At 37.9% G+C, this 26,657-nt stretch overlaps 2 protein-coding genes across 2 annotated transcripts in view; both read right to left on the bottom strand.

The window, feature by feature from the left end:
• Positions 1-810: 810 nt before the first annotated feature.
• LOC130100528 (ribonuclease inhibitor-like) overlaps positions 811-26,657 on the bottom strand; it is a 230,578-nt gene continuing 204,731 nt past the window's right edge. Inside the window, exon 4 of the mRNA XM_056266014.1 lies at positions 811-1,036. Coding sequence (XP_056121989.1) covers positions 826-1,036 — 211 coding nt within the window. The 3' untranslated portion in view covers positions 811-825. The remainder of the gene's footprint in view (positions 1,037-26,657) is intronic.
• Positions 1,161-26,442, bottom strand: LOC130096151 (ribonuclease inhibitor-like). The gene is made up of 7 exons (XM_056262824.1): positions 26,432-26,442; positions 26,169-26,339; positions 24,038-24,208; positions 22,239-22,412; positions 7,479-7,649; positions 4,628-4,801; positions 1,161-1,164 (listed from the first exon to the last, which is right to left on the bottom strand). Exons 1-7 carry the CDS (start codon positions 26,440-26,442, stop codon positions 1,161-1,163), a joined length of 876 nt encoding a protein of 291 aa, XP_056118799.1.

Below are 26,657 nucleotides of genomic sequence, written 5' to 3' on the forward strand. Positions count from 1 at the left end.
GTTTGTCCTCTAGTTTAAACATGTTTGTAGGCTCTTCGTAAATAACTGAGAGTAAAGTAAGTGTAGAGTAGTGTGACGTGTTGCTTGTCACAGTAAAACACACTAGAGACAGAGACATTGCTCATGTGAGCTGGACGCTGTGAGCTGAAGCTGGAACTGCACTGATTTTAGCAGGAGTGCAGCGTTTCCTACAATCTGACCAAGTCTGTTTTCACACTGAAATGATTCACTTCTACTGACACAGTTCATAAAGCAGGTGTTGATGTATAAAGCTGTGACAGTGAGCTTTTCTTCTCTTTCCTCCTTTGTGTTCAACATTTCAATTACTTCACATTTTGTTCTCACACAAACCCTTTGTTGCAATAAAGCTTAATGATAATTTCCTTTCACGAATATTTGAAAGGATTGTTCACATATCAGAGGTAAATGAAGATCTCTTTAATATCTCAGTGATGTTTCCTCACCTCAGGACACAGTTTGAGTCTCGTAGCTCGTCTCTGAGTCGCTGCTTTGAGTCTCCGATCTTATTGTCTCTCAGATCAAGCTCTTTTAAAAACTGCAGTGCTTTTGAGTTAGTCAAAGACTGAGTTAAAGAAGAAACATCTGTAATGCCACAGCGATATAGACTAGAGAGACACAAACAGAGGAAGAGAGATTATCTTATAAAAAAATCATGAATGTGAAGAATTTTACACAGATATAATGTGAACTCAGACTCACTGTCAGATATTGAGAATAAAGTGTTTTAGTTTAAAAAACCCAGAAAGTGCACTGCTATAACCAATGAAACATAAGCCCTGCTGTCTTCAAATAAATAAACTTCAGTCACACTGTAATTGCTGTACAGTATAATGACACTAACTGTAGTTTCTCCAGCTTGAATTGTGGGTTCATCAGTAGATCACTGAGGATTTTCACTCCAGAGTCTCCTAGTTTATTCCCGCTCAGGTCCAGCTCTCTCAGGTGTGACGGGTTTGATTTCAGAGCTGAAGTCACATCAGAACAACCTTCATCTGTCATATCACACCAGCTTAACCTACATTAGCAGAGAGAGAGAGAGAGAGAGAGAGAGAGAGAGAGAGAGAGAGAGAGAGAGAGAGAGAGAATTGAATTTTAAACACCTTTTATTACAAATAACCTAATACTAATACATTCAGTTCCTACCTACAAGAGTACAAAAAAACATACACATTCAATATATCAAATAGAAAACTCATTCCAAAATATGTGCAAACTGTAAACTCTCATTAATTATTTCACACAGAGCCCCCTTATAACACCAAATCAATTCAAAAGACATAAGATCCCCCATAGCCTTATAAAACCGAAAGTCAATTAAAATTCTGGATTTTACTAGGTTAAGAAACACAATCTGCAAATTAACACTTAAATTGCGTTCAATTCTTATTTTTCTAGTGTCATATATCGCCTTCTTTGCTTGACCCAGCAAAAAATTCAATAATTGACAACAAAATCGACATCTCCGGATGTATTTAAACCCACAAATAAACGTTTCCAAAGAAAAAGTCTCATCAAAACAACCAAATAAACTCTTTAAAACCTGAAACAATGGTAAAAGCCTGTTACAATACACAAAAGCATGAAATATGTTCTCCTTCTGAAAACAGAAAGGGCATTCATCGCTAGTATCATGGTTTATGACTGAAATAAGTGCATTCACGGCAATCGCTCCATGAAGAATCCTCCACTGTAAGTCACCCACTTTTTTTGGCAAAGGTGACTTGTATAACGCTCGCCATTCCGGCTTGACATCCTCTCCTAGATGGAGGACAGAACGCCAAGGCGTATCAACTCTTTTATGCAAACACTTCTTATTCAGAGTTTTGACACAGTTTTTGTACAAAAATTTTCCAGACACTGGATTAGGACCCATTAACATCAACAAGTTAGGTTGTAGAAAGACACCTTCACATTCTTCAAAATCAGTCAACAGACACAAATCAGGAAAAGGGTCATTGCAGTCTGGAGTAATTAACCCTTCAGTATAATCTTCCAGCAGTTTAACTTCTTCTGACGTAAGTGCTGACTTCCATTCTCCAAGTAATTTGGCCGTTATGCGTTTCGATTTCAACCCCAACTGTCTGACGACCGCATCAACATTCTCAAAGTCCAGTCCAGCCAGTTTAAATAATTGTCCAAGCGTCAAAACTCCAGCATCAAGAAGAATATCACAAATTGCAGGGAGTGTCTTTCCATTTGACAAGTCCAAGCGCGATCCATGAACCAGCGGTTCTTTTAGCAACCAATGCAGTGAGGTCATAGAGCTGGGTCTCTGCACCTTGAACAATGACCAAACTTTAAACAGATTCCGATAAAAAATGGGCAACTTAGACAAGTCCATCCTTTGCGGATTCAACCAAAACAAAGATCTCTCAAAGTCCAGACCTCTGAAATTTCGCAAAATAACACAAGCAGCATGTTTCCAGTTTGAGTCTACTGGCCCAGTCAACAGCCTTTGGGCAAACTGAAGCCTAAAGGCTGCTATTCTGCTCTGTATATGCATTAAACCATGTCCGCCTTCTTCTTTGGGTAAATACAGAACGGCTTTCAGCACCCAATGCATCTTGTCCCAAAAAAAATCAACTAAAATAGATTGTAATCTTGGCAATAAATCTTGTGGAGGATCTACACAATAAAATCGATGCCATAGAGCAGATGCAATTAAATTGTTTATAATCAATACTCGACCTTTATATGACATTTTAGGGAGCAAAAATTTCCATTTGTTAAGGCGACCTTTAAACTTCTCCACAATCCCTTCAAAATTCTTTTTCATAAACATTTCATCCCCTAAAAACACTCCCAAATATTTTAAGCCTTCCTTGGTCCAGGATAACCCTTCTGGAAGTGTTGGTTCCATATTGTCCCAACTTCCAACCAAAATTGCTTCGCTCTTGGACCAATTTACTTTTGTGGCAGAAATTTTTTGAAAATTTTTCAAGATCTCCAACAACACATTTACATCTCTCTGTCCATTAATTAGAATGACAATGTCGTCAGCATATGCCGATAACTTAAAAACATTTGTACAGCATGGGACACGTACTCCAGACACTTGTGCTCTTAATTTATTTAAGAGAGGCTCTATAGCCAAAGTATACAGCATTCCAGACAATGCACAGCCTTGTCTGATACCTCTAAATACTTTGAAAGGGGCACACAAATTTCCATTAATTTTTAAAATACTTTCGACATAATTGTACAACACTTTAATCAAGGAAATAAAACCATTGCTAAAAGCAAAAGCTGTTAAAACATTCCATAAATACAAGTGCTCCACTCTGTCAAAAGCTTTTTCTTGGTCAATTGACACAAGGCCAAAGTCCAATTTTAAGTTTTTACCTATCTCTAAAATATCTCTAATAAAGGAAATGTTATGAAAAATTTGTCTCCCTGGAACACAATATGTCTGATCGGGATGAAAAATTTGACTTAAAACTTCACTTAATCTACTCGCCAAAACTTTGGAAAGTAATTTGTAATCTGTACACAGCAAGCTCACAGGTCTCCAATTTTTTATCTCATTTAGATCACCTTTCTTTGGCAATAATGTAAGAACACTTCTTCTACAACTTAAAGGTAGTTGTCCATTAATCAAACTTTCATTTATTACTTGCAATAAATCTGGGCTCACTTCTGTCCAAAACGTCCTATAAAATTCAACTGGTAGCCCATCTATTCCAGGTACTTTACCACCTTCCATACTTTGAAGTGCCTTTTCTAATTCCTCTAAAGTGACAGCTTTACTAAGTTCAGCATTTACTTGCCAATCGGAATCATCTTTATAGGCGAGACTGTTTTTCCATAACGGGCAAGCAATCCGATCAACACTTCATTTGGGATAAATGGTGGCACATTCGATAAAGTGACCTTTTTAGAAGGTGTAGACAAGGAAAGCACTGGTGTAAAAATACCGTTAATCACTATGCCGCTTTGTACTAACTGATTTGCTAAATCCACTGTTTTCACAAATACAACAACAGTGCTGTTCATACGGGACGCTGATACAATATTCTCATGTCCGACCGCTTCTCCCACCGCTAAACTGCATCCCTCCACACCAGCACCTGAGTCTATTTTTACACCATGACGCCTTGTCAAAGAATTGAAACTTCCACCGCTGCCTGGGGTAGCCATGCTCCCAACACGTGGGAGCCGACACCCCGTCTGACACAACACTCACTTCCCTACTTCACAACTTAAATCTACAAAAAACAAAACCAATAAACAACTAACCAAAAAATAAATAAATAAATAAGATAGAGAAGTATAGACCACTCGTACCTCACACAGCAGCCAAACGCTCGCTCACACTCACTCCGCCCACTCACCCGCACATGCGCACAGAGAGAGAGAGAGAGAGAGAGAGAGAGAGAGAGAGAGAGAGAGAGAGAATGAAGAAAATGAGAGACTCTTTATTCTGTAAAGTCACATCATCTTCATCAGCAAATAAAACAGACAGAGGAAGAGAGATCTTCATCTTTATTTCACCAATCACAAAATACTAAGGTGAAAACATTTGTACAAATATAATGTTAATGTGTTCTAGTTTAAACAGTTGAAGTGATTTTAAGCATTTTGATTCTTGTATGTGAATGTGACTGACCTCAATCTCTCCAGTTTACAGTGTGAATCCTTCAGTACGGCACATAAGTGCTTCACTCCTGAGTCTCCTAGTTTATTCCTGCTCAGGTTCAGCTCTCTCAGGTGTGACGGGTTTGATTTCAGAGCTGAAGTCAGGATGAGACTCTGTTTCTCTGTAATTCTGCATCTATTCAGACTGAAGACAGAGAAATAACAATAGTTCACATCTATGATGATCATCTTATTGAAGAGCTACAGCAGCATTTAGTTTCCAATAGTCTGTTTTAAAACCCAGTCACACTAGTTCTGTCAGTCAGTGCCGTGATCCTCAACTACAAGTTTATTGTTGAATTCCTCCTCCTCGTCGCTTTCCTCCACTTCTCCCTCTCCGGCCTCCGCTAACTCCTCCTGCCTCGCTTGCGCTAACAGCTCCGCCCAGATGCGCAGGGCTCTCTTGCGTGCGCAATCTGCACCATACCGAACTGGCTTAAACAGACGATCTGACGGGTTTTAGAAGATTAAATACATGGTAATTCTGAATAATGTCTCTAGGGGCACCTCATATTTTCGGTTGCAAATTGATGTTCACAGTCCCACAGTGCTTTTGGCTGGATTTGTGCGCAAAAAACGTGCCAACAGTGTAAGCGAGGAAAAATGAAAGTCAGAGAATACAGATCCTATTTATTTTGCATAAACATGAAGCTGCAGCTTCAAAATACATGAATTACACTTACGAATACGATTAAAATGCTGGAAATGTTTTTTTTGAAAGTTGAAAGGCGATTTACACTTTTACAAATCTTCTCTTGCGCATGCCAATTTAATTTACGCTTGCAATCTTAAGTACAATTTCACAAATCTTACCCTGCGCATGCGATTCTTTATGGCTTCATAATACCTTCATACACAAGCACCTATTAAATATATTTCCATAATAGTATTATTGCATAAATATATATTTGTATACTTCGAATGTGTTTGAATATTTCACCAGTATCAGCACTGGGACTTGTCACTGTATTAAGGCCAATTTATACTTCTGCGTCGAGTGTACGCCGTAGTGTACGGCGTAGGCTACGCACGTAGGCAACGCCGTCATGAGCATTTATACTTCTGCGTTTAGGTCTGCGTTGCTCTGCAGTACAGCGCCGAAACGCTAGTTGGCGGCGGAGGGTTTTAATGTTCCACTGTGTTTAGATTCCTCGCGGCAAGAAGAAGAAGATTCCTCGCGGCTGTTTTGAGTTTAGGTTACTACAAGCAATGCCGACTGAAAGAGAGCAGATTATGTTGGAGTTGGAGCTTATCGAGGTGGAAAAGGTAAATTTTTAGTTTTTTTAACAGTTTCGCTGTACTTAGAATTTAAAAATGGCGGGCGGTGCAGAAGAACACGCCGGAAATGCATAGGAGGAAACGCGATGCTACCAAGCCGACCAATCACAGATCTTGCGGTCCGCGTCGTCGCGACGTGTAGTTACATTTTTGAGGAGGTGCGCGTCAGGTTACGGGGAAGGGTACGGCGTATGGTACGCGTCTGTGCGTATGCTACGCCGTACGTACTGCGCGCACCCGACGCAGAAGTATAAATTGGCCTTTACTCCACTTGTCTGTGTTTGTGCAACTTGCATCTGTAAGCCAGTAGGGGGCGACACGTGACTGTCTTTATGAGTGAGCAATTGGCTTTATGCCACAGCTTCACTACTTCCTGAACTTCAGCCAGCCCTTTGTTTCCTGTCTGTCATTATTGGACAAACTGATTAATCCAGGTGTGCCTGGCATCAGTAACAATAATCAGGCACACCTGGATTAATCAGTTTGTCCAATAATGACAGACAGGAAACAAAGGGCTGGCTGAAGTTCAGGAAGTAGTGAAGCTGTGCATAAAGCCTATTGAACCATTAATTGAACTGATTAGTCCAAAAACACCTTAAATTGCACATGTGTAGATCAGGAAAATCTAAATTTCCCCCGAACCCCCTAGCAACATCAGTTTTGGGACCTCAGTTTTTATAAAACCCTGCGTACGGCTCTGCCTTCATGTTACCATTGTCTTCTGTCTGGCTTTGTTCCCTTTTTTGTTCCTTATAATCTAATATGATTAAATATCAAGTGTCTGTATAATATGTGCTCTTTTATCAATTTCCAGTGCTTGTTTTGTTTATTTTATGGATGGCTCAGCTGAACAGGCCAATAAGAGACTATTAACTACTATTATTCCTTTTAATTACTCTAATGTCTGATTAAAACATCTACAAATGTATAAAACTGATCAGAGATCAGGTTAAACCCACAGACACTTGTTCAATCTCAGTATATCTGCATGATTCATGGGTTCACAGAGATCATCTTCCCCCAGCGGTGAACCACTGACATTTCCAAACGTTTTGAAACAGTTATGACGTAACTAATCCTCGTTTCCTGAAATCATGTGACTTTGGCAGTTTGATACACGCTCCGAACCACTGATTCAAAACAAAAGATTCAGAAAGGTTTCGTATCTTCATGAAGCGTGTTTCGAAAGCGCCCATCACTAGCGTTCAGTGGATCTTATTACAGGCAGATACTGATCACAGACTTTTAAAATGCACTTGTTCAATTTTTACAAGTTACACCAAAATGAGACGTTCTGCCTCTACAGAAACTGAAATAATTATTGACCCATGATCCAACTGTCTGTCTTAACCAAATATTTAAAGCTTGATATCAAGTTTTAATTGTGTGTTTTTAATTTGCCGTTTAATTTTATTACTTTAAATTGTTGTGGGTCTGTGTGACGCTGAGGAAAAAACTGCTCTGACTCAAACAAGAGAGGAAATATTATCATCAGCTAACATTGCAACTAAAAGTAATGTTATAAATAAACGAGCAATACTCACGTCAGTCTGTTGAGTCGACAGTGTTTATCCTGCAGTAGAGCAGCGATCTGATTCACTTGTGTGTCTCTTAGTTTATGTTCACTCAGATTCAGCTTTCTCTGGAGAAACGGGTTTTCACCCATAACTCTATTCACATACTGACAGGCTTCCTCTGCAGCAGGACTCAAAAACCTGCAGAACAGTCAATTCAGTTCTCAAATAAATGTCTGTTGCATTACAAAAAAGATTAATACGATACATTTTTTTATTTTTCTTTGAACATTTAAATACACAAATAAATATAAATTTGAAAGAAACTAGAGCGACACTCAGTCCTAAAGCTAACTCATAAGAATAGAAACGTCTCACGAGCAGAGGGGCAAAAGCTCACTAGATCATGGTTTTCAGTGTGAACACAGAGTGTGAAATTAAGATCTTTCTGGCTTTTAAGCAGGAGAAGTGAGAAACGTCAGCACAGAGAAAACTGGCTTGTAAAACTGCATGTTTGTGAACATCTGGAGACTCATAGACCTGCTACAGAGAGATGCAGTGAATCTGGGCTTGATGGAAAACAACTGTGTTCAGAAAACTATTTCATTAAAAGGTTATCTAGAATTTTGATGAGAAGTGTGCACAAAAATAAAATTGTGCATTTCAATTATCAAGGTATACTCCAGAATAGCAGCACATACAGAAGGTACTCTACCAGAATGCTTATTACCGGCGCGCAAAAATAAACCAGTGGCATTTCAAAGTCGTTCACGAAATGACCGCCAGGTAGAGCAAAGGGACATTAAGCAAAACAGCAGCAATTGCCGCATTTTGAAACTAAGTGGGGCTAATGTCAATTAACAGTAAGGATGAAATACTACAACTATGGTAATTTCCAAATAAGCCTACAACAAACATGACAAATCAAAACAAGAGCTATTGACATTTACTGTACAATAATGAAACAAACAAAGATTTGGTGGAGTTGAAACTGCATGTTAAAGTAATAATTGTATTATTAATTAAAGAAAGACAATGTGGTTAATGTTATTTAATCAAACGATCATACAATTTATAGTTTACATAGTATACATGTAGTATGCATATAGACTTTTATTTGTACGAACAGTGAACTATTATATAACAAACGAAACAGAATAGAACAAACTTTTAGATCAAAAAAATAATAATAATACAACTTTTTTTAAAATAGCCTATAGGCTACAACAGATTTGGTTAAATTGAACGAAAGCAAAATGTAATTATGTAAAAGTAAATTTTAAACAGATTATAACAAACTTTTAGAGCAGAACATTTTATGAATCAAAAGTTAAAATAGGCCTATCTCGCAGTCGGTGAAAATAAATGAGGTGCAATGACGCTAACAGGGGCGAGTGGGACCAAAAAATCTACCGGGCAATTTCGTAGACAACCGGCCCTCGTGGGGGGTTGATTTGTTTAAATATAATATTTTAATATCTATTTTAATGGGTTTAAGCTGGGTTTAATAATTTGCTGGGTTTATTTTTTTTCCCTCTGTATTCTGTAGCAAATTCTGAAAAGGCATTTGTAAGCTATAATTCATGCTGTGTACTGTATCTTAACTTGAGAAGCCAGAACCCCTTTTACATTTAATAGAAAACATAATGAACCACTTATATTACGTAAAAATGTGGGTACATTTGCAATGCTAATAATATGCATCATTACAGTCTGTAAATATCTCTTAACAACACAATGCAATCACTAGTAAGACTTCCTGTTAATAAAGTATCTGGGAAGAATCTATTCTTAACAATGCATTAAATCACATTACACATTAATAAACCACAATAAATAAAACAAATTAAGTGATGTCTCATGTCTCAAGTCAAGTGAATTACGGGTCATTGGACAGGCGTCCAATCACAACTGACTTCCGGAAAAGGGGAAGTAACCAATGACATTTGAGCAGGGACGTGCACAGGGGGGTTGCTCAGGTTGCCCGGGCAACTGCCCATATGCCCTTCTCGACTCATGTTGCCCTTCCGAGAAAAAAATAAAATAAAAAATCGTACAATGGATGCAGAATTTCACGTAGTCCTAGATAAGAAAAAAAATCGCAAAGCCTCATTAACTTCCATTCGGGCACCGAAAGTGAAAGTCATTAAGGGAAGGGCAAACTGTTTACATGGCTGCAGCGCTGCACGTGACCGGTGCGTAAGGCCCCGCAAATTACTTAAGGCCCCGCCTCCATCTCGTGTCATAGCGCGTCAATTAATGTGTACAACATCCATGACAAAATGAAGCGAAACTATCCTTCTGTTCACGAAAAGAGGAAGAAGAAAAAAAAACACCAGAGTGAATTGCGGGAACAACAATCAGGTAAACTAGTGTTCTCTACTCTCTAAGTTTGATGTCAGCAAAGTTTGATGTCTTTCGGTCTTGCTAACCTAGCTGGGCAGACAGTGCATCTTTTGCATCACTTTGTGCCTGAAAAAAGTGAGAGTAAAATACAATTATTTATTACGTTTGTTTTTGATAAACGACAAAGTGCAACGGTGTTTGTTTACTGCAGCTCGGAAAACATAACCGCGTCGCGTGTGTTATCATGGGTTCATATGCGCGTTCACGAAATAAAACTCGCATTTTTCAAGCAGAAATATGTGGAGACCAGACATACTGTACAATACATGCACACACGTGAATGATGGCACTCCCAATCAAAGTACACATTATAAAACAAGACACTGATTATTAGGGGTGTGCAAAAAAAACGATTCACATTTGAATCGCGATTCAATCTTTACCGATTCAGAATCGATTCATAGAATTCCAAAAATCGATTCATATATATATATATATTTTTTTTTTATGGCGTGCACGGGCGGAGTGGCAATCGGGTGAGTCGGGACTTTTACCGGTGGTTCGGTAGTGTTTCGAGGCTGCGAGGGCCGGTCTGATAAATAGTTACATTGCAAGTTCTTGCCGCCCGCTGGTCAAACTGTGCAGCCTCTCTGCTCAACCCGTAAATAAATGCATCGATCCGCAGATTATGTTTGAGTTCTTAATGGTCTGTAGATCTTTTGCCAAGCGTGTCAGAGGTTACCGGTTCTAAACCGCACTCGTATAGTTTTTTTCACGTTTGTGTGCATTTTATTTTGAGATTTCACCGGAACCACAACGGCGATATGAAGCGCGCGTCCGAGTGAAGACTGCGCGAGCCACAGAGAACTCTGTATCCATGACACATAGCAGCGGCAACGAGCGCTGTCAGCGCTCAGCTTGATTTCAAAAACAACAGATCTCTTATTTAATAGCGAACTAAATTAATGCTCTGCTAGTTAACTGGAGATACCCGCAAATTACGCCTATGAACGACCTCACTGGATCTAAACAAATCAATCTAACCATAGATGTTACCAGTAGCGGTGGCTTTTTAAAATCTATTTAAAATTATTTCGCAAGGGTTCTATGACATTAGTATATTTTTAGGAAGTTCAATGTGCCCAGTCGAGTTCACATTTCAACAGTCAGCCTGGTAGCTGAAGTAGTCCTTAAACCACATTTAGCATAATTGTTTGTTTGATCTGACTACAGCACTTTAAAGCTAAATGTAAAAGTTTTTATTTAAGTTTTATTTTAAACTTGAATTAAATGTATTTGAAAGCTGGCCAAAGCTTGGCACTTTGCACTTTTTAGTTGCAAAAGTTTTTATTTTTGTATGAAGACAAAGGAATATCAAACTACATTTAATTTGTTGTTGTTTTTTTCTTTTAAATTGTGTCTACTGCAATCAATCACATAGGAAAAAGTAAACTACATTCATAAACTGCGAATCGTTTTTTGAATCGAGAATCGTTTTTGAATCGAAAATCGATTTTGAATCGAATCTTGAGACAAAAAATCGGTATCGAATCGAATCGTGACATTTTCTGAATCGTGCACCCCTACTGATTATCTAGTCTCAGTGTAGTTAAAAACTCTAAACAACTGCACTAATTATGCAAGATAGAAAGCAATGTACTGACATTGTAATTTGACATTGATTGACTATTGATTTATAGGCTATATTGAATTTAAAATGTTGATTAGCTGGACATACTGGTCAATATGGATGCACATCCCTCAGTAAATAATAACCATAAATCAAGAATTGCTTCAACATGCATAATAAAAAAATAAAAAAATCATACTGATGCCGAAAATACCCAGGCTGTAGAGAGAACCAAAGTTAATCCCAAAAGCCAAAGCTCAGGGTTATAATTTATTATTTTCTTTCTTCTTATTTATGTTTACATTAATATTCACTTGTTATCTTAACATTCTATAGAAAATACTCTATTCAATAAATATTGTTTGTTTGAACCTCATTCTGTTCTATATTGTTGTACTTATTCTTTGACTGTTTTGTTTAAATGAGGGAGGATTGTATTGGGAGCACTGAAGTGTCAGGTGTGACTGTGTGGCAATGGCAAATGGTTTACATAGCTCACGGCGTCACAGGTCAGGTAGAGGCCCATTAGCAGAATTTTGAGATGGTCCTCACTGCAGAACATGAAATCCACGGGGAGGAGTCGGATCCAGATCCAACTCCTCCCACCTTACATATACCTAATCCTACCCATCTCCGCCCCCTAAAGGTTAAAAAAGATTGTATTTTTTCCCAAATTTTTTTCCCGAAAGTGTGCCCTTTTTTCAGGTCAGAGCAACAGCCCCTCAAAATTCCTGTGCACGTCCCTGCATTTGAGGTTATTAAAATAGTAAGTCCCGCCCCTCGACTGCCAAAAATAAAACTGTTCAGTGAGCAAAAGCAGCAGGCGAGAGCAGATCAAGCGCGAGAGCGTGGGGAATGATCATGCGCGTGCGATGGCTTGTATTGCGTGCAGAGATGTCATGCGGGCGCGCGGTTTTTGAATGAGCTCGCGAGTTCCCGTTTCCTCACGTGTAGATCTGTTATCCTCTTGCAGAAGTCATGTACCGCGTGCACCAGCATCAGTTGTGCGCTCGGTTATTATTGCCATTGATTTGCCACCGTAAAAGCTGGCCTAAACCGAAATAGCGTTTTCATTCTTTAGTCATTGAAATAATTTTGATAAACTTTTATGACAGAGATATTACTACATGTAGCCTAAATGATTTAATTCCTTCATTATCAACACTTTAATATCAACTCTTTGTCTCAGACGCTCCTCAGAGAGCCTGTGGGGGGTTGGAGGGAGAGTTCAGTGCTTATCGTGGGGGTGCAGGACAAGCTGTTAATCGCTTCTCTTTCATATGGAGACTGTCGGATAGCCAGCCTGATGATATACTTTTATATTAAAGAGCAGGCAAAGTTCCTTTCAGGATAAATCTGTCGATGTGTACAAATGTAGATCCTATATCTTATTAAATTAGCTGTATTTAAAGGTTTTCTTTTTTTTAGGTGTTCAATCCAGTTGTTTCAACTGGTTTTGTAGAGTTGTAGAATGTTCGAGCAGTGTGTATGATTGTCAACAATATGACATTAACTGTTGAACTGTTGACGAAACGCGTTCATTAGGGGTGCTCCGATCAGGATTTTTGGGGCCGATCACCGATCGCCGATTACTGGAAGCTGTATCACCCGATACCGATACCGATCACCGATTACAGGGTCTATTTGAAGACTTCTTTTTATCATGTAGCATTACTTATTAAACTATATTTAACAACAATGTACATTAAGTATTACATTTAAGAGAAGACAATGCATAATGAATTGACACCTGTGTATTTATTTGCAAGCAACATGTATTAACATAGCAGCTTGGTTATTGGGAGCAGCTTAGGGCTTGACATACAACTTTCCTGTAGAATATAAAATAAAATGAATAAAAGACAGAACCTCTGAGTCTTTAAATTTAGCTTTAGACTACTTTAAACATTATTTTGACTATAGCCTTTTTTTGTTGCTGTTTTTGGTTTAGAGTCAGTCAGCCATCAGTTTTTCTAATACACTTAAAGGACCACAGGTAGTAAAGTGCACAGCAACAACAACAACAACAACAAAAATAAAAAAAAATAAAAAAAAATAACAACTTCCATATCTGTATAACTTTGCTTTTTTCTGGGATGCTTCGTCAGATTTTGTGGGCATTTAGAGAGGAAGAGAGAGGTAGAGAAACCTTTTTGTGTGTGTGTGTGTGTGTGTGTGTGTGTGTGTGTGTATGTGTGTGTGTGTGTGTGTGTGTGTGTGTGTGTGTGTGTGTGTGTGTGTGTGTGTGTGTGTGTGTGTGTGTGTGTGTGTGTGTGTGTGTGTGTGAAGAACCCTTGCAAAATTATTTTAAACAGATTAAGAAAGCCACCACTACTGGTCATATCTATGGTTAGATTGATTTTTTTAGATCCAGTGAAGTCTGTCCCACCATGTACCTAATATAAATAAATAAAACATCTTCAGTTAACTAGCAGATCATTCATTTAGTTCGCTATTAAATGAGAAATCTAGCGCTAAAATGTGTTTTTGAACTCAAGCTGCGCGCTCGTTGCCGCGGCGATCAGTTGCATGGATACAGTGCTCTGTGCCTCGCGCAGTCTTCACTCGGACGCGCGCTTCAATCTATCGCCGTTGCGGACTCTTATTCATTCCGGTGTAATCACAAAATAAAACACAAAGTATCCTTGCTTGATATAACTGTAACCGCTGATGAACATATTCAGTTTTGATGAGAGAAAATATGTACGAGTGATTTGACGGACGGACGGGGGTTGGATACATTTTTGTCATTGGTTGTTGCGTTAAATCTTCCCCAGATACAATAGTGCTATTTTCTGATTGGCTATTGTGTAGCTCGACGAACAACACCAGAGGAAATGCGCTTGATTCATGCCGGTTCCACAGTGAGAGCGGCGCGGCCAGAGTTTTGGCCGCTGCGGCATATTAAATATATTACAAATAGTTTTTCAGCGTGAGAAATACAATCTGTGACGGGAGAGCGTGACAAAAGACCGAAATGAGTGACTGTCACGCTCAATGCTTGACACTTGAGAGCCCTGTTGTAGAATTGCCAGACCGGTGAAGCTATTTTTACCAGTGCGTAAAAAAATTGTCTCGCGAGTTTTGCGTCATCTGATCGGCTTTTCTGGATCGGCCTTTATAGCGACCGCCGATCACACATCCCAAAGCAATTATCGGCCGATTATGATCAATCGGAGCACCCTTAGCGTTCATGCCAACTAAACGAATGTGAGTGAGCAGCAGACAGAGCTCTTTTATTCACGATCGAGCAACCTCGTTTTATTGTAGGGTGAATTCAACAAGGTATTCTGTTTCTTTTAAGCAACAAATGCCAAATAATAATAATTTACAGTTGTTGTTTTTTTTTTTGTCATTGGTGACACGCAGCGACATACAGTTTTATTAGCTGTATGATGCGTTTCTATCCTGAAACATTTAATATCCAGCGCGTACAGTGCGGGAGACAAAAGAAACTTGAGATTTCGAGAGAGGCAAAGATAAACGCCTGTTCTTAATTTATGTTGCTTTCTACTATTTTCATTTTGTACTGATTTAATTGTAGCCTACACAGCAAAGCTGACATTTCTTTGGTAATACAAATTTAAAATGTCAGAAGAATTAGATTCTATATTTCTGGTTTTTCTTCGCAAAGGGAAAAAACACTCGATCCAGCCCTGATTTAAATAAATAAACTGTCCTGACTCTTTATTTAAACCTTGAAATGTATAATAGGGTTATAATTTCATTGTTTTTTATATTGAAAGCAATCCTATTTAGTTAGTGTATAATTTTTGTAGCCAAGTCAACAAAAAGTTAAGAGCTATTCAATGTAGGCCTATGGATCTGTTTTGAAAAATGTATTTCGTTGCTATGGGTATCACTGTCAGCCATCTCAATTTCGTGAATGATTCACAAAACAATAATTTAGCTGATTAAAGACGAGCTTCATAATCTTCATTTTCTGCTGCGATCGGCTGACAATCTTCAACATCACCTTCGGGTTTTGTCATCTGTGCAGCGAAACAGAGGCTCTGCTGGAATCTAGCAAATTGATGATGTAATGTGCCATTAATAAATAAACAAAACAATTGATGTTAATAACTGCTCCCTTTTTAAGCATCAAGAAGGGTAAAACATTAAAGTCCCTGTAAAGTCAAAATTAAGTATGTGTTCTGAGATTGTCACACCACAGAAAAATGTGTTATTAGCCACCCAGCCAAATTTGAATGATAAAAAAGCCGCCAAGTAAATAAAATAAGCTATCAAAATCTTGAAAAAATTAGCAGTATTCTCTGCTCTTAAATGCTGGGGGCGTGTCCGCTGTGGGGGCGTGTCCGCTGGCTGCGCTGAAACCACGCCCACTAGCGGGAAAGCTTCCAACGGTGATATTAGGTGATATTGCTTTCGGGACGGGAGGATGAAGGCCGATGCCGGAGATAGTCGGTTTGGCCCCATTTACCCATTCACAGATTATCAGTGAATCCCAGAATCTCAGACGAAAGTTTATAAATCTATCCCGTGTAAAATGTTCACTACAGAAGCGGGTTTTGGGGGTGATCCTCAGCTCTCCATCAAGGTGGCTCTTCACAAAATGAATCCACGCCTTCTTGATGTGATCGTTTTTCGGAAAATTAAATAAGGACACCGATCTGTTTTGTACGTGATCGCATCCAGGTAGTACGTATTTCCGTGACGAAGGCAGCTAGCTAGCAAACTGTAGGCTGTAGTAACTAATAGTACTGACAGTAACTCGCGATTCAGCGGCGAACTGATGTGAATGTGCTCTATTGTTAGGGGAGGGGCCAGCCTCAGGGGCTCCAGTGCGTCATCAAGTAGGGGCGTGTCCAGGAGCTCAGGGGCTCCAGTGCGTCATCAAGTAGGGGCGTGTCCAGGAGCTCAGGGGCTACAGTGCGTCATCAAGCCCGAGATTTAGGAACACAGCAATGGTGAAAAACTGTTTAACGGTCTAACTCCACAATTCAGTACTTCACAGTTCACGGTCTTTGTAATATGTTTTAGCAATACATTTCTAAAATTGATAATGTGTTTAGAATTTTGTTTTTTAAATGCCTTTACAGGGACTTTAACGCTGTCCGCCAACATCGGTCAACAGCATGTAGGCTTCAATGTTATCATCTAAACGCCTATTAATAAAAATGACAGACAATGAATAATAGGGATGCACCGAATCCAGATTTGTGGGGTTCGGCCGAATACAGAATCCACTGGTTAAGATTCTGCCGAATCCGAAACCGAATACCGAATCCTACTCTCATCCTCAGTCCATTAACACAGTAAACACATTAATGAAGTAAACAAAGTGGATTTTTCATTTTATTTTATTACTGTAAATAATAAACACTACTTTTACTTTTATAACTGTAAAAAAAAAAGAAAAAAAAAAGAATAAGCAACATTACGCATTTTAACAGCGGCGATGTTGTGTAGCCTATTGTTTAGAGTCCTTGCCACCATGAGACAAATCGGCATTGCAAATTGAACATGTAGCTCGACTTGAATTGCCTTCTTTTCACTGAAAGTACTCCTAAACAACACTTTTTCTCCTCACGAGTTCCATTTTCACTTTCTCACAGCCTACTGCATTCGAACGGTCCACCTACTGTAACGACGAGTGGAAATAAGGTGTGGCCCCTTTAAAGGAGAACTCCGGCGCAAAATGAACCTTTGGTCTAATTACACATTGTTACCTAGTCAACCGTTATCTGAGATTTGTTTTCATGATTATCGAATGTAAATAGTTTTATCTCTAAAAACAGTTTAGCCTATAAAGCTAGTATAACGCTAGTATATTGGGCATGGTGTAATGACAAATAAAAATCGCTTGTTAATACCACTAACAAGGCTGAAAATAGACCCACACTAACACGGTAGCATAATGAGGGTCCCTACCTTCAAACCGAAGCATTGAGAACTTTGTCAGTGTCCAGACAGTTTAATAAGAAGATATTTTAAACATACAGTCAACTTCGCGTATACAGGCAGGAGCCATCTTTGAAATACAGTCTTTACCAATCGATCTACGAACGCCGATCCAAGCCTGCTGTTCGCGCTCACCTTATCACAACTTATAGCTCGTTCACATCTCAACAGCGCACTTGGATCGGCGTTCGTAGATCGACTGGTAAAGGCTGTATTTCAAAGATGGCTCCTGCCTGTATACGCGAAGTTGACTGTATGTTTAAAATATCTTCTTATTAAACTGTCTGGACACTGACAAAGTTCTCAATGCTTCGGTTTGAAGGTAGGGACCCTCATTATGCTACCGTGTTAGTGTGGGGCTATTTTGAGCCTTGTTAGTGGTATTAACAAGCGATTTTTATTTGTTATTACACTATGCCCAATATACTAGCGTTATACTAGCTTTATAGGCTAAACTGTTTGTAGAGATTAAACTATTTACATTCGATAATCATGAAAACAAATCTCAGATAACGGTTGACTAGGTAACAATGTGTAATTAGACCAAAGGTTCATTTTGCGCCGGAGTTCTCCTTTAAGAACTGCGCGCTCCCTGTTAAACTGTCTGCAGTCCGTATTGTATGTGCCGTGCGCCTCGAACACATGCCCATGTATGCAGTTTATTTCTGTTTGATGCTCATTTTTACCTTATTTTGTTAAGTAACGCTGTGGACAGTAGAACGTGTGACAGACAGTTACACAAGTTCGATTGTGGAATAAAGTGCGAGTTTTGAGATGCCAATCGCCTCCGTGAGTCTGTCTGGCCTCTGCAATAACTTTAGCTGTGAGCTATCCCTATTTTTCTTCCTGACACAACGCGTTACACTACAGGCTTGTTCGACTTGAACCTGAGCGCTGCACAGACAGATCAGTTTATGACATCAAAGTCCCGCGAGAGCAATTCAAAAGCATAAGGAGCCGTCTGCTCTCTATTCGTTCACGCGGTACTTTGATGTCATTCACTGATCGGTGACTTCGACGTAGCGCGCGTAGTGCAAGCCTAGGGTTCGGTTCGGTGGAAAAAAATTATGAGGTTCGGCAGAAACCGAACCCCGTTAAAAAGCCCAATATTCGGCCGAATCCGAATCCGAATCCTGGATTCGGTGCATCCCTAATGAATAACAAAGCTCCGAAAAGGATTTTGAATCAATAAATGCACATTTAAAAAGTTTTTCTTTTCGACAAATATTAAACTAGAGACAAAATAATGAAATCAGTTTATAGAGCTGAGTTTCGAACTCAGAGCGCTTGAAGCCCCGCGAGGGACATGTTGAAGCATTGACCGCACAGCTATCGTCTGAACACTTAACATCTTATGCTCATGAAAAATTATTACAATGTTTTATGTTGAAATGTTTTCATTTATAAAATAAGCCTATTTAACCCTCTGGGGACGGATTGGGCGATACCGCCCAAAAGGGCATACTTTTACAAATGTGTAATTATCTTAAAAACTATTAATGATAGAGAGGTGCCGTCTTCCTCAGATTCTGCTGAAAACAATGGTATATGGGATACACACTTCCTTGTTGCGTAATACCACTGCGTATAAGGCCAATGAAATCGATGTTGTTAGGAATATTCCACGCGCAAAGACCAATGGAAAAATTGCCGCTGGGAGGAATATTTTCGTACCAATCAGAGGAAGGTTACCATGGCGTATTCTAGCTAATCAGAGGACTCTGTAGCCTTGCAAGGGGTGGGATTATAGTAAGTGATATGACGCAATTTCACGCAAACAGCGTCGAGTGGAGAAGGAGACAGAGAGCGAACGGAGCAGAGTATTACAGCGCGCAGAGAGATTTATATGAGAGAGAGACAGAACGATTATAATATATATATATATATATCAGAGATGGGGGACTCGAGTCACATGACTTGACTCGAGTCGCAAATTTAAGGACTTGAGACTTGCTTGACTTAATTAAGAAAATGACTCGACTTGACATTGACTTGAGATCCAATGACTTGAGACTTGACTTGACTTGAACTGTATGACTCGAGAATGACTTGATATACATTTTTATATAAATCATCGCAACATCCATTGATAAACAAAATGAAAGCAACGGAACCATTGACGTCAGTCATCAGATTCTGCGCGATTGCCTGACGCTGCACAAGCCCAGAAATAGCCTACATCGCGGTGAGCGCGCTAAATACAAAAACATCTCCCTGCATCGTATCTTTTTGGATATAAACACTAGAAAATGACCATATTCATGCAAGAAGATTTGTTGTACGCATAATAACTGGCAAGGGATATCGGACGACCATCACAACCTCGAACAGTCGAACTTCATTCACCACGTCTAAAAGTAAGCTATGGCTTGTTTAACCTGTTTGTTAAAGTTAATTTGACTATCTTTAAATCTAGAGAGAATAATATTGGTCAAAACAGCATGCCTCTTTATACACAATTATGTTTTCAAATGTAGCTTAATGTTGTCAATATTCAAATGATAATTAATCATGGATGGTATATGTTTTGTATAACATTTGCCACATTTCTTTTTAAATCATGCTTTAAAGCCAAAAATGTTGTTCTTTCCAATGACGAAAAACAATATAGAAAACTGTTAGTTTTGTCGTTTATGTTTCTCTTAATGTTATCAGGGGGTTGGTGGCAAAAAATGCCAGCAGAATTAATATGCACCCAAAATTCAAAATGTGGTGGAAAAATGGCCCTATGAGTTATTTTTATAATTATAACATATATCAAAAAATATTTCCAGATTATTGGCGCGATTGCAAATGTGATGATTTTATAAAACAGTTCAGTAAACAAAGAGTGAATATTGTGATGTGACATTTTAGACATAATATTCCAAATATTTTCTGTTTTTGCTCTATTTCTCCAATGACAATAGTTCCAAACAAGCCACAGAAAGAGTTATGCGTATTTGTGATTCAGTGACCTAGTTGCTTAGTTCCAGAACGAATCTGTCATTTTGAACAAATCAGTTGACTGCTTCTATGACTCGTACATTAAGACGGTGATTTGGCGCGACCTATTGGCAGTTTTAACTTCATAATAGGCTAAATGCCAACGGCTGTTATATAACTTATATAAAGGGGATGCCAGTTTGAAGAATGCCATTTGGTGGCATAGGAACCATTATACTTGAATTGTGAATTGTTTAATACCTTTTAATGGTCTTCTGCAATGTTTGAGGCATATTTATTTTTTCATGCTTTAATGTTGGCCTAATTTCAGTTACATTTACATTTGTAAATCTTATGTAGTTTGAAATTGTATTTATTTTTTATTTTTTAGATTTTTATTGTAGTAACCACTCAGCTGTATGTGGAAATGCATATTTAAAAAAAATATGTTGCAAATAAAACCATAGTCCACAACTTATGTAGCTTTAACTTATTTTAATATATAAATTCAGTGAAATCATCAAACGTTTGTATGACTTGCCAGTGACTTGTAACCCAAGCTACGACTTGACTTGACTTGCTTGACATTAAGCAGTGACTTGACTTGACTTGCTTGCTTTTATAAAAAATTGACTTGGACTTGCTTGAGACTCGAAGGTTAAGACTTGAGACTTGCTTGTGACTTGCACATGTGTGACTTACTCCCACCTCTGATATATATATATATATAGCAATTATAGCATTATTATCTTACTGTTTTAGCACTTTTATGATGGCAAGCAGTAAAAGATTTACCTCAGAACACGCTCTGGAACAATTACTGGAAAAAGTGACGAGGAGAAATCCGAAGCTGACAGCTTTTTCACAGATGATGAAATATTTTACTTTTGATTGAACAATTACAAATGTCTGTCAAGCAAAGGGTTTGAACAATATATTTTTTGTTCAAAAACTGTTCACTATTGTTGTGTGAGGTGTGATTTTCAGTAATAAATGACAAAAATAAAATTTTCGTTTTGAAATTCTCTAGTTTATTGTACATTTATTATACATGTTTCACTCATACTTCCTTTGTAAACACATGACATACTAGCTTAGGGTCTTCTGAATCCATAGATACCAAACACATGGTGTTCCATCTCCATTACATATGGTTTATAAGCCCAAATGTAAAAATAGAGAAAACGGACCAAAAAGGGCTAAGTCCCCAGAGGGTTAATTCTTAAAATAATAAAGAATGCTAAAACAGAAATGATGCCGACTAACATCGGTTAGCAAGTCCTGACAATGTTTAAATTATTAAACGATCATTTTGTTTATGCCTAATTTATTTCACCGTTATTTTAATTTGTTAGTAGATTATTAACTGAAACAATGTATAATAGCCTACCTATTATATTGACGCATAACCTGAGATTAGCCTATAGAAAAACTGGGCACACAATATTAGCCTAAAGTTTAACCTACTTTCTTAAATTTGATCCAATAATAGAAGCCTACATTTGTTTTAGTTCTAAATTTGTACTTTAATTTCAGTATTGTGATTAAGAAGTCATTTAACTAAAATGTTTCACTTGAATTTATCTGCTACCAGTTCTCAACGAGCCGCGGCAGATTACGCAATAGAGAGTAAAAACTGACACTTTTCAAAGTCTGTGATAGTAGCGCTTCTTAGCGGTAAAAGGCAGCAAATACACCCCCCAATTTAACAGCGGCGGCAAAAGTATTATTCTGGTTGAGGACCAACTGTATACTGATCCATAATGTCTATTTGACCTGTAGCTCGTATCACCACTAAACTGTGTTGACGTTTATCATCATCATGACAGAACCTGCAGCATCTTATCTGATCTTGATCATTTTTGATGCAACAAATTGTCAAGCTAATTGTATCGCTAAAATAATATATTAGTTATGAATATTTAGCCTAATTAACTAATTTAGTTAAATATTTGATCCTGTCTCACCTCAGTGACTTCAGTTGACAGTCTGGATCCTGCAGTAAATCATTGAGCTGCTTCACTCCTGATTCTCCAGGATCATTCCCTGTGAGATCCAGCTCTATCAGGTGTGAAGGGTTTGATCTCAGAGCTGAAGCCAGAGCTTTATAACCTTCTTCTGTTACACTGCAGTTAGAGAGTCTAGAACAGGAATGAAAGCATTCAACTGATTAATAAGTTAAACCCCAAACAATATAAATCCTTAAACTTGAATTTTATTTTGCTCTTTGTACAAATGCATTGAAAGTTATTTGCAAAAACTGACAACTGAATATGGAGGCAAACAAAAGGCACAGAAATCTTTAATATGTTAGACATCAACATCACTTTCGAGATTACAATTATCTAAAACTGTGTAAGCCTGTTTATTGGTCCAAATGGGGGTTTCCTCCAGAACGGGTGAAGGTCTCTGCATGTTACTGTCTTTCCATGTGGCAAAGTAATTTAAGTCCATTTAAGCTTTTATCTGACTTTATATCTGATTTCATTTTATCACAACCTCAAATTTAAGTTAGATTGCCAATTGGTTATTGGTCAATTCATATAATAGTTTAGCAATACATTTGATTGTTCTATTTAACGCTTTACTCATATTTTACCCATTTATATTAGGAAGCTATGTCGCTCAGAGGTCCTCACGCCTTGTTTAACGTGGGTCTCACGATCACAATCTCGCCAGCTTCGGTCACTAAACAGAGGTAATTGCTATATACCTGATTTTGGTCACATTCACATTTACACAATCAAAGATACTTTGGTATAGCCCCTGTGATTGCATACACTTGAAATTAAAGTAACGTTTACTTCAGTAGAGGTATGGCCAATACTACAGATAAAAGGTCAACCAACTTTACATGTCTTATAATAGCTTTGGATTGGCCATACCGTGGTTTCCCACGTACACTTGTGTAAAGTAACATTAAATTAAAACAGAGGTAAAACACACCCAGATTTAGGTTGGTCAAGCAGGATTTTTGCTGCCCTTAAAGGAAATTCACTTCTTGTCTTTGCAAAACATTAACACTTGAATTCGCGACAAAATATTAGTCATCACTAATCTGACGCAAAACTTGCAGTAACATACAAATCCGTTTCATCTACTTGGGAAAACAATTTCAGAGTCAGTCGGAATAAAATCAAATGTACCAATTAATTATGTCAGGTAAATGTATCATGCCAATTACATGATCAGTTCAAAGATAATCAATACCTGCGAATCTGACATTATAAAATACATGAGTGCCTGCATACACTCTGCATCACAGGCTAATTTGAGTTACAAATCACCACAAGCCTTCTTTAGCATCTCCCTAAATACTCAGACCAAGGCAGAAACCTCTTTTCAAAATGTAAACGAGTTCACAGTGGGAATTTGCATTAATCACCGTCCCAGACTTACTGGGGACAGACGTTGATTTACATGGGGGCACACACACAGCAGTTAACAAGGTATCTCTAAACGCTCCACACCTTATTACATTATTGGTTTACTTCTGTGGGAATGAGACCTTTGTACCAGTCGCACTGAGACATTTCAAATTATACCAAACATGTATAATACTGTATGATAATAGTTCATATTAAACCATATAGATTTTTGGGTGAATTCAGGTAGGGATGGGTGAAGGGAATGATGTGCAAATTGGGAGGTGATCAACTCAAGTGCGCTTTTTGCCTCCGGCATCGTCCTGTCAGTCATCGCACCTCACTCTAGTCACATGACTCCTGTGGCTCAACTTACCTCAGTATCTCCAATTTACACTTACCTCAGTATCTCCAATTTACACTTTATATTCTTCAGTCCAGTGCAGATCAGCTTTACTCCTGAATCCTGCAGATTATTATTGTTCATGTTCAGCTCTTTCAGATTGGTATCTGATCCAAGAACTGCAGCCAGATCTGAACAGCTTTTGTCTGTTAAGTTACAATCATTTAACCTACAATAAAGTCACAACACAGAATTAGATGGAATACATACAATACATTTTCTATATACAAATATTAAATACATTTTCCATTTATTTTTTACATAAACAGCATATACAGCAAAGAGGCTGAGTTAAAATAAAATGTATCTTCAAAATCTACTATTTCCTGTACATTAGTGTTTTTTATTCAGTGACAAATATCCTTGATAAAATAAACCATGTTTGAAAAACAATTTGTGTAAAGCTTCTATAGCTATAGGATTTTTTCTCTATTCATGTGACCTGATGGAGTTTAGGTTCTTGCCAGTGTTGCCTCTGTCTTGCTTAGTTGGGGACACTTATTATTCAACAATATTATTGACTTGACTGCCCCGACACCATTATATGAGACAGTTCACACTTTATGGCAAGTTAAAGGCCTTTCACTATAATTCTAAAACTGCCTCCATGCACATGTACATGTCTTTTTGATATAAAATATTTAATGATTTAAGTAAAGCTAATATTACTTAAACCTGAGAATCTAAGAAGTTGTATTTGTTTTTAATATTTCAAGATTAAGGTCAACCGATGGCTGATGCCAATATATTAAGAGAGCAGGGTGGCCAATGGGTGATATATCATTAATTTAAAGATAGTAAAGAAGCATCCATGACAATTGCTGAAATTAAATTTATAGTTATTTACTCGTTACTTTACTTTGATCGTGTCTCGAATGGGGATAGTAATTTAGCAAGAGAGTTCAAATGTTAATTTCCTTTGTTTTCTCAGAGAGTTGCCCTCTCTTCCAGTTCTTCCAGTTTATCCAGTCTTACAACTGAAAGTCTTCAATCTGAATGATCCACAACAAGTAACCTGAAAATGGTCGGAAAATTAAAGTTTGGGAAAGGGCTAATTAAAGTCCAGACCTCAACTCTATTGAAATGCTGTGGAAATACGTGAAACACCGTTCATGCTGGAAAGTCTACTAATGTCACCGAGTTGAAGCAGCTTTATAATGAGTGGGACAAATGGACCAAAATACCCTCACAGTGGTGTAAAACACTCATAAACTAGAGGAAGTGTTTAGTCAAGACTAGCTGCAAAGCTGGAAGCAGAATCAGAGATATACAGGATTTAAGTATTTTAGTGCTTTTGAGGGAGCTGTCACATAAAATATTAAGAGAAGTGATTTCTACCAGATATCGCCCTCCATTCTGTGGCAGATTTACCAGCTCTAACAGAATCATCTGAATACTGACTCAACACTAGGTTACATCACTAAAGTATAAATTACTATAAACAAAAACATCACAATTTAAGTGTTAAGTTATAAGAAGTAGAATTTACATAAATAGAAAATACTTTATCCACTAAATATTATAATCCCAGTGCAGTACCAGGTGTAAAGGGGTAGTTCACCCAAAAATGAAAATTAGCTCATAATTTACTCACCCTCAAGACATCCTAGGTGTATATTACATGCTACTTTCAGACGAATACAATCAGAATTATATTTAAAAAATGCCCTGGCTCTTCCAAGCTTTATAATGGCAGTGAATGGCTGTATATTTTTCCATCAAAGTGCATCCATCCATGATAAAAGTGCTCCACACGGCTCTGGGGGGTTAATAAAAGTCTTCTGAAGTGAAGTGATGCGTTCGTGTAAGAAAAATATCCTTATTTAAAGCTTTATAGGCTAAAATAACTAGCTCCCGGCCTTTATTGGAGAGCCATGTGGAGCACTTATTTTACAAGAAAAGATATTTGCCAATGACCCTCAGGATCTGTAGCTCTTATTCTGATATTTCATGTTAGATCTTTCCTTTTCTTGGAACGAAATGAATGCTTAATGTCACTTCAATATTACTAGATGAAAAAACACAACAACATTTATTTAACAACATTAACCACGTTGTAACAAATAAATAAAAGATCTTTGAATTTTTCACAAAAGTTCTCTTCCGCTTTTGCGTGTGGCTCAACTTACCTCAGTATCTCCAATTTACACTTTATATTCTTCAGTCCAGTGCAGATCAGCTTCACTCCTGAATCCTGCAGATTATTATTGTTCATGTTCAGCTCTTTCAGATTGGTATCTGATCCAAGAACTGCAGCCAGAGCTGAACAGCCTTTGTCTGTTAAGTTACAATCATTTAACCTACAATAAAGTCACAACACAGAATTAGATGGAACACATACAATACATTTTCTATATTCAAATATTAAATACATTTTCCATTTATTTTTTACATAAACAGCATATACAGCAAAGAGGCTGAGTTAAAATAACATTTATCTTCAAAAACTACTTCCTGTACATTAGTGTTTTTTATTCAGTGACAAATATCCTAGATAAAATGAAGCATGTTTGAAAAAAATATTTGTGTAAAGCTTTTATAGCTATAGGATTTTTTCTCTCTCTATTGGGTCAAAGACGTGACGCTTGCTTTTTCTGTCCGACTGAACTTTTTACCAA

Source organism: Rhinichthys klamathensis, unplaced genomic scaffold (assembly GCF_029890125.1).
Source record: "Rhinichthys klamathensis goyatoka isolate OS25496 unplaced genomic scaffold, OSU_Roscu_1.1 h1tg000011l_1, whole genome shotgun sequence".
In the NCBI taxonomy this organism is placed as follows: domain Eukaryota; kingdom Metazoa; phylum Chordata; class Actinopteri; order Cypriniformes; family Leuciscidae; genus Rhinichthys; species Rhinichthys klamathensis.

What these genes read in the sequence shown, in the direction of transcription:
- LOC130096151 (XM_056262824.1), bottom strand. An exon ending in TGTAAATTGGAGATACTGAG is followed by an intron (nt 24,209 to 26,168) that starts GTAAGTTGAGCC and finishes ACTTTATTGTAG; the next exon opens with GTTAAATGATTGTAACTTAA. An exon ending in TGTCGACTCAACAGACTGAC is followed by an intron (nt 4,802 to 7,478) that starts GTGAGTATTGCT and finishes CTCTGTCTTCAG; the next exon opens with TCTGAATAGATGCAGAATTA.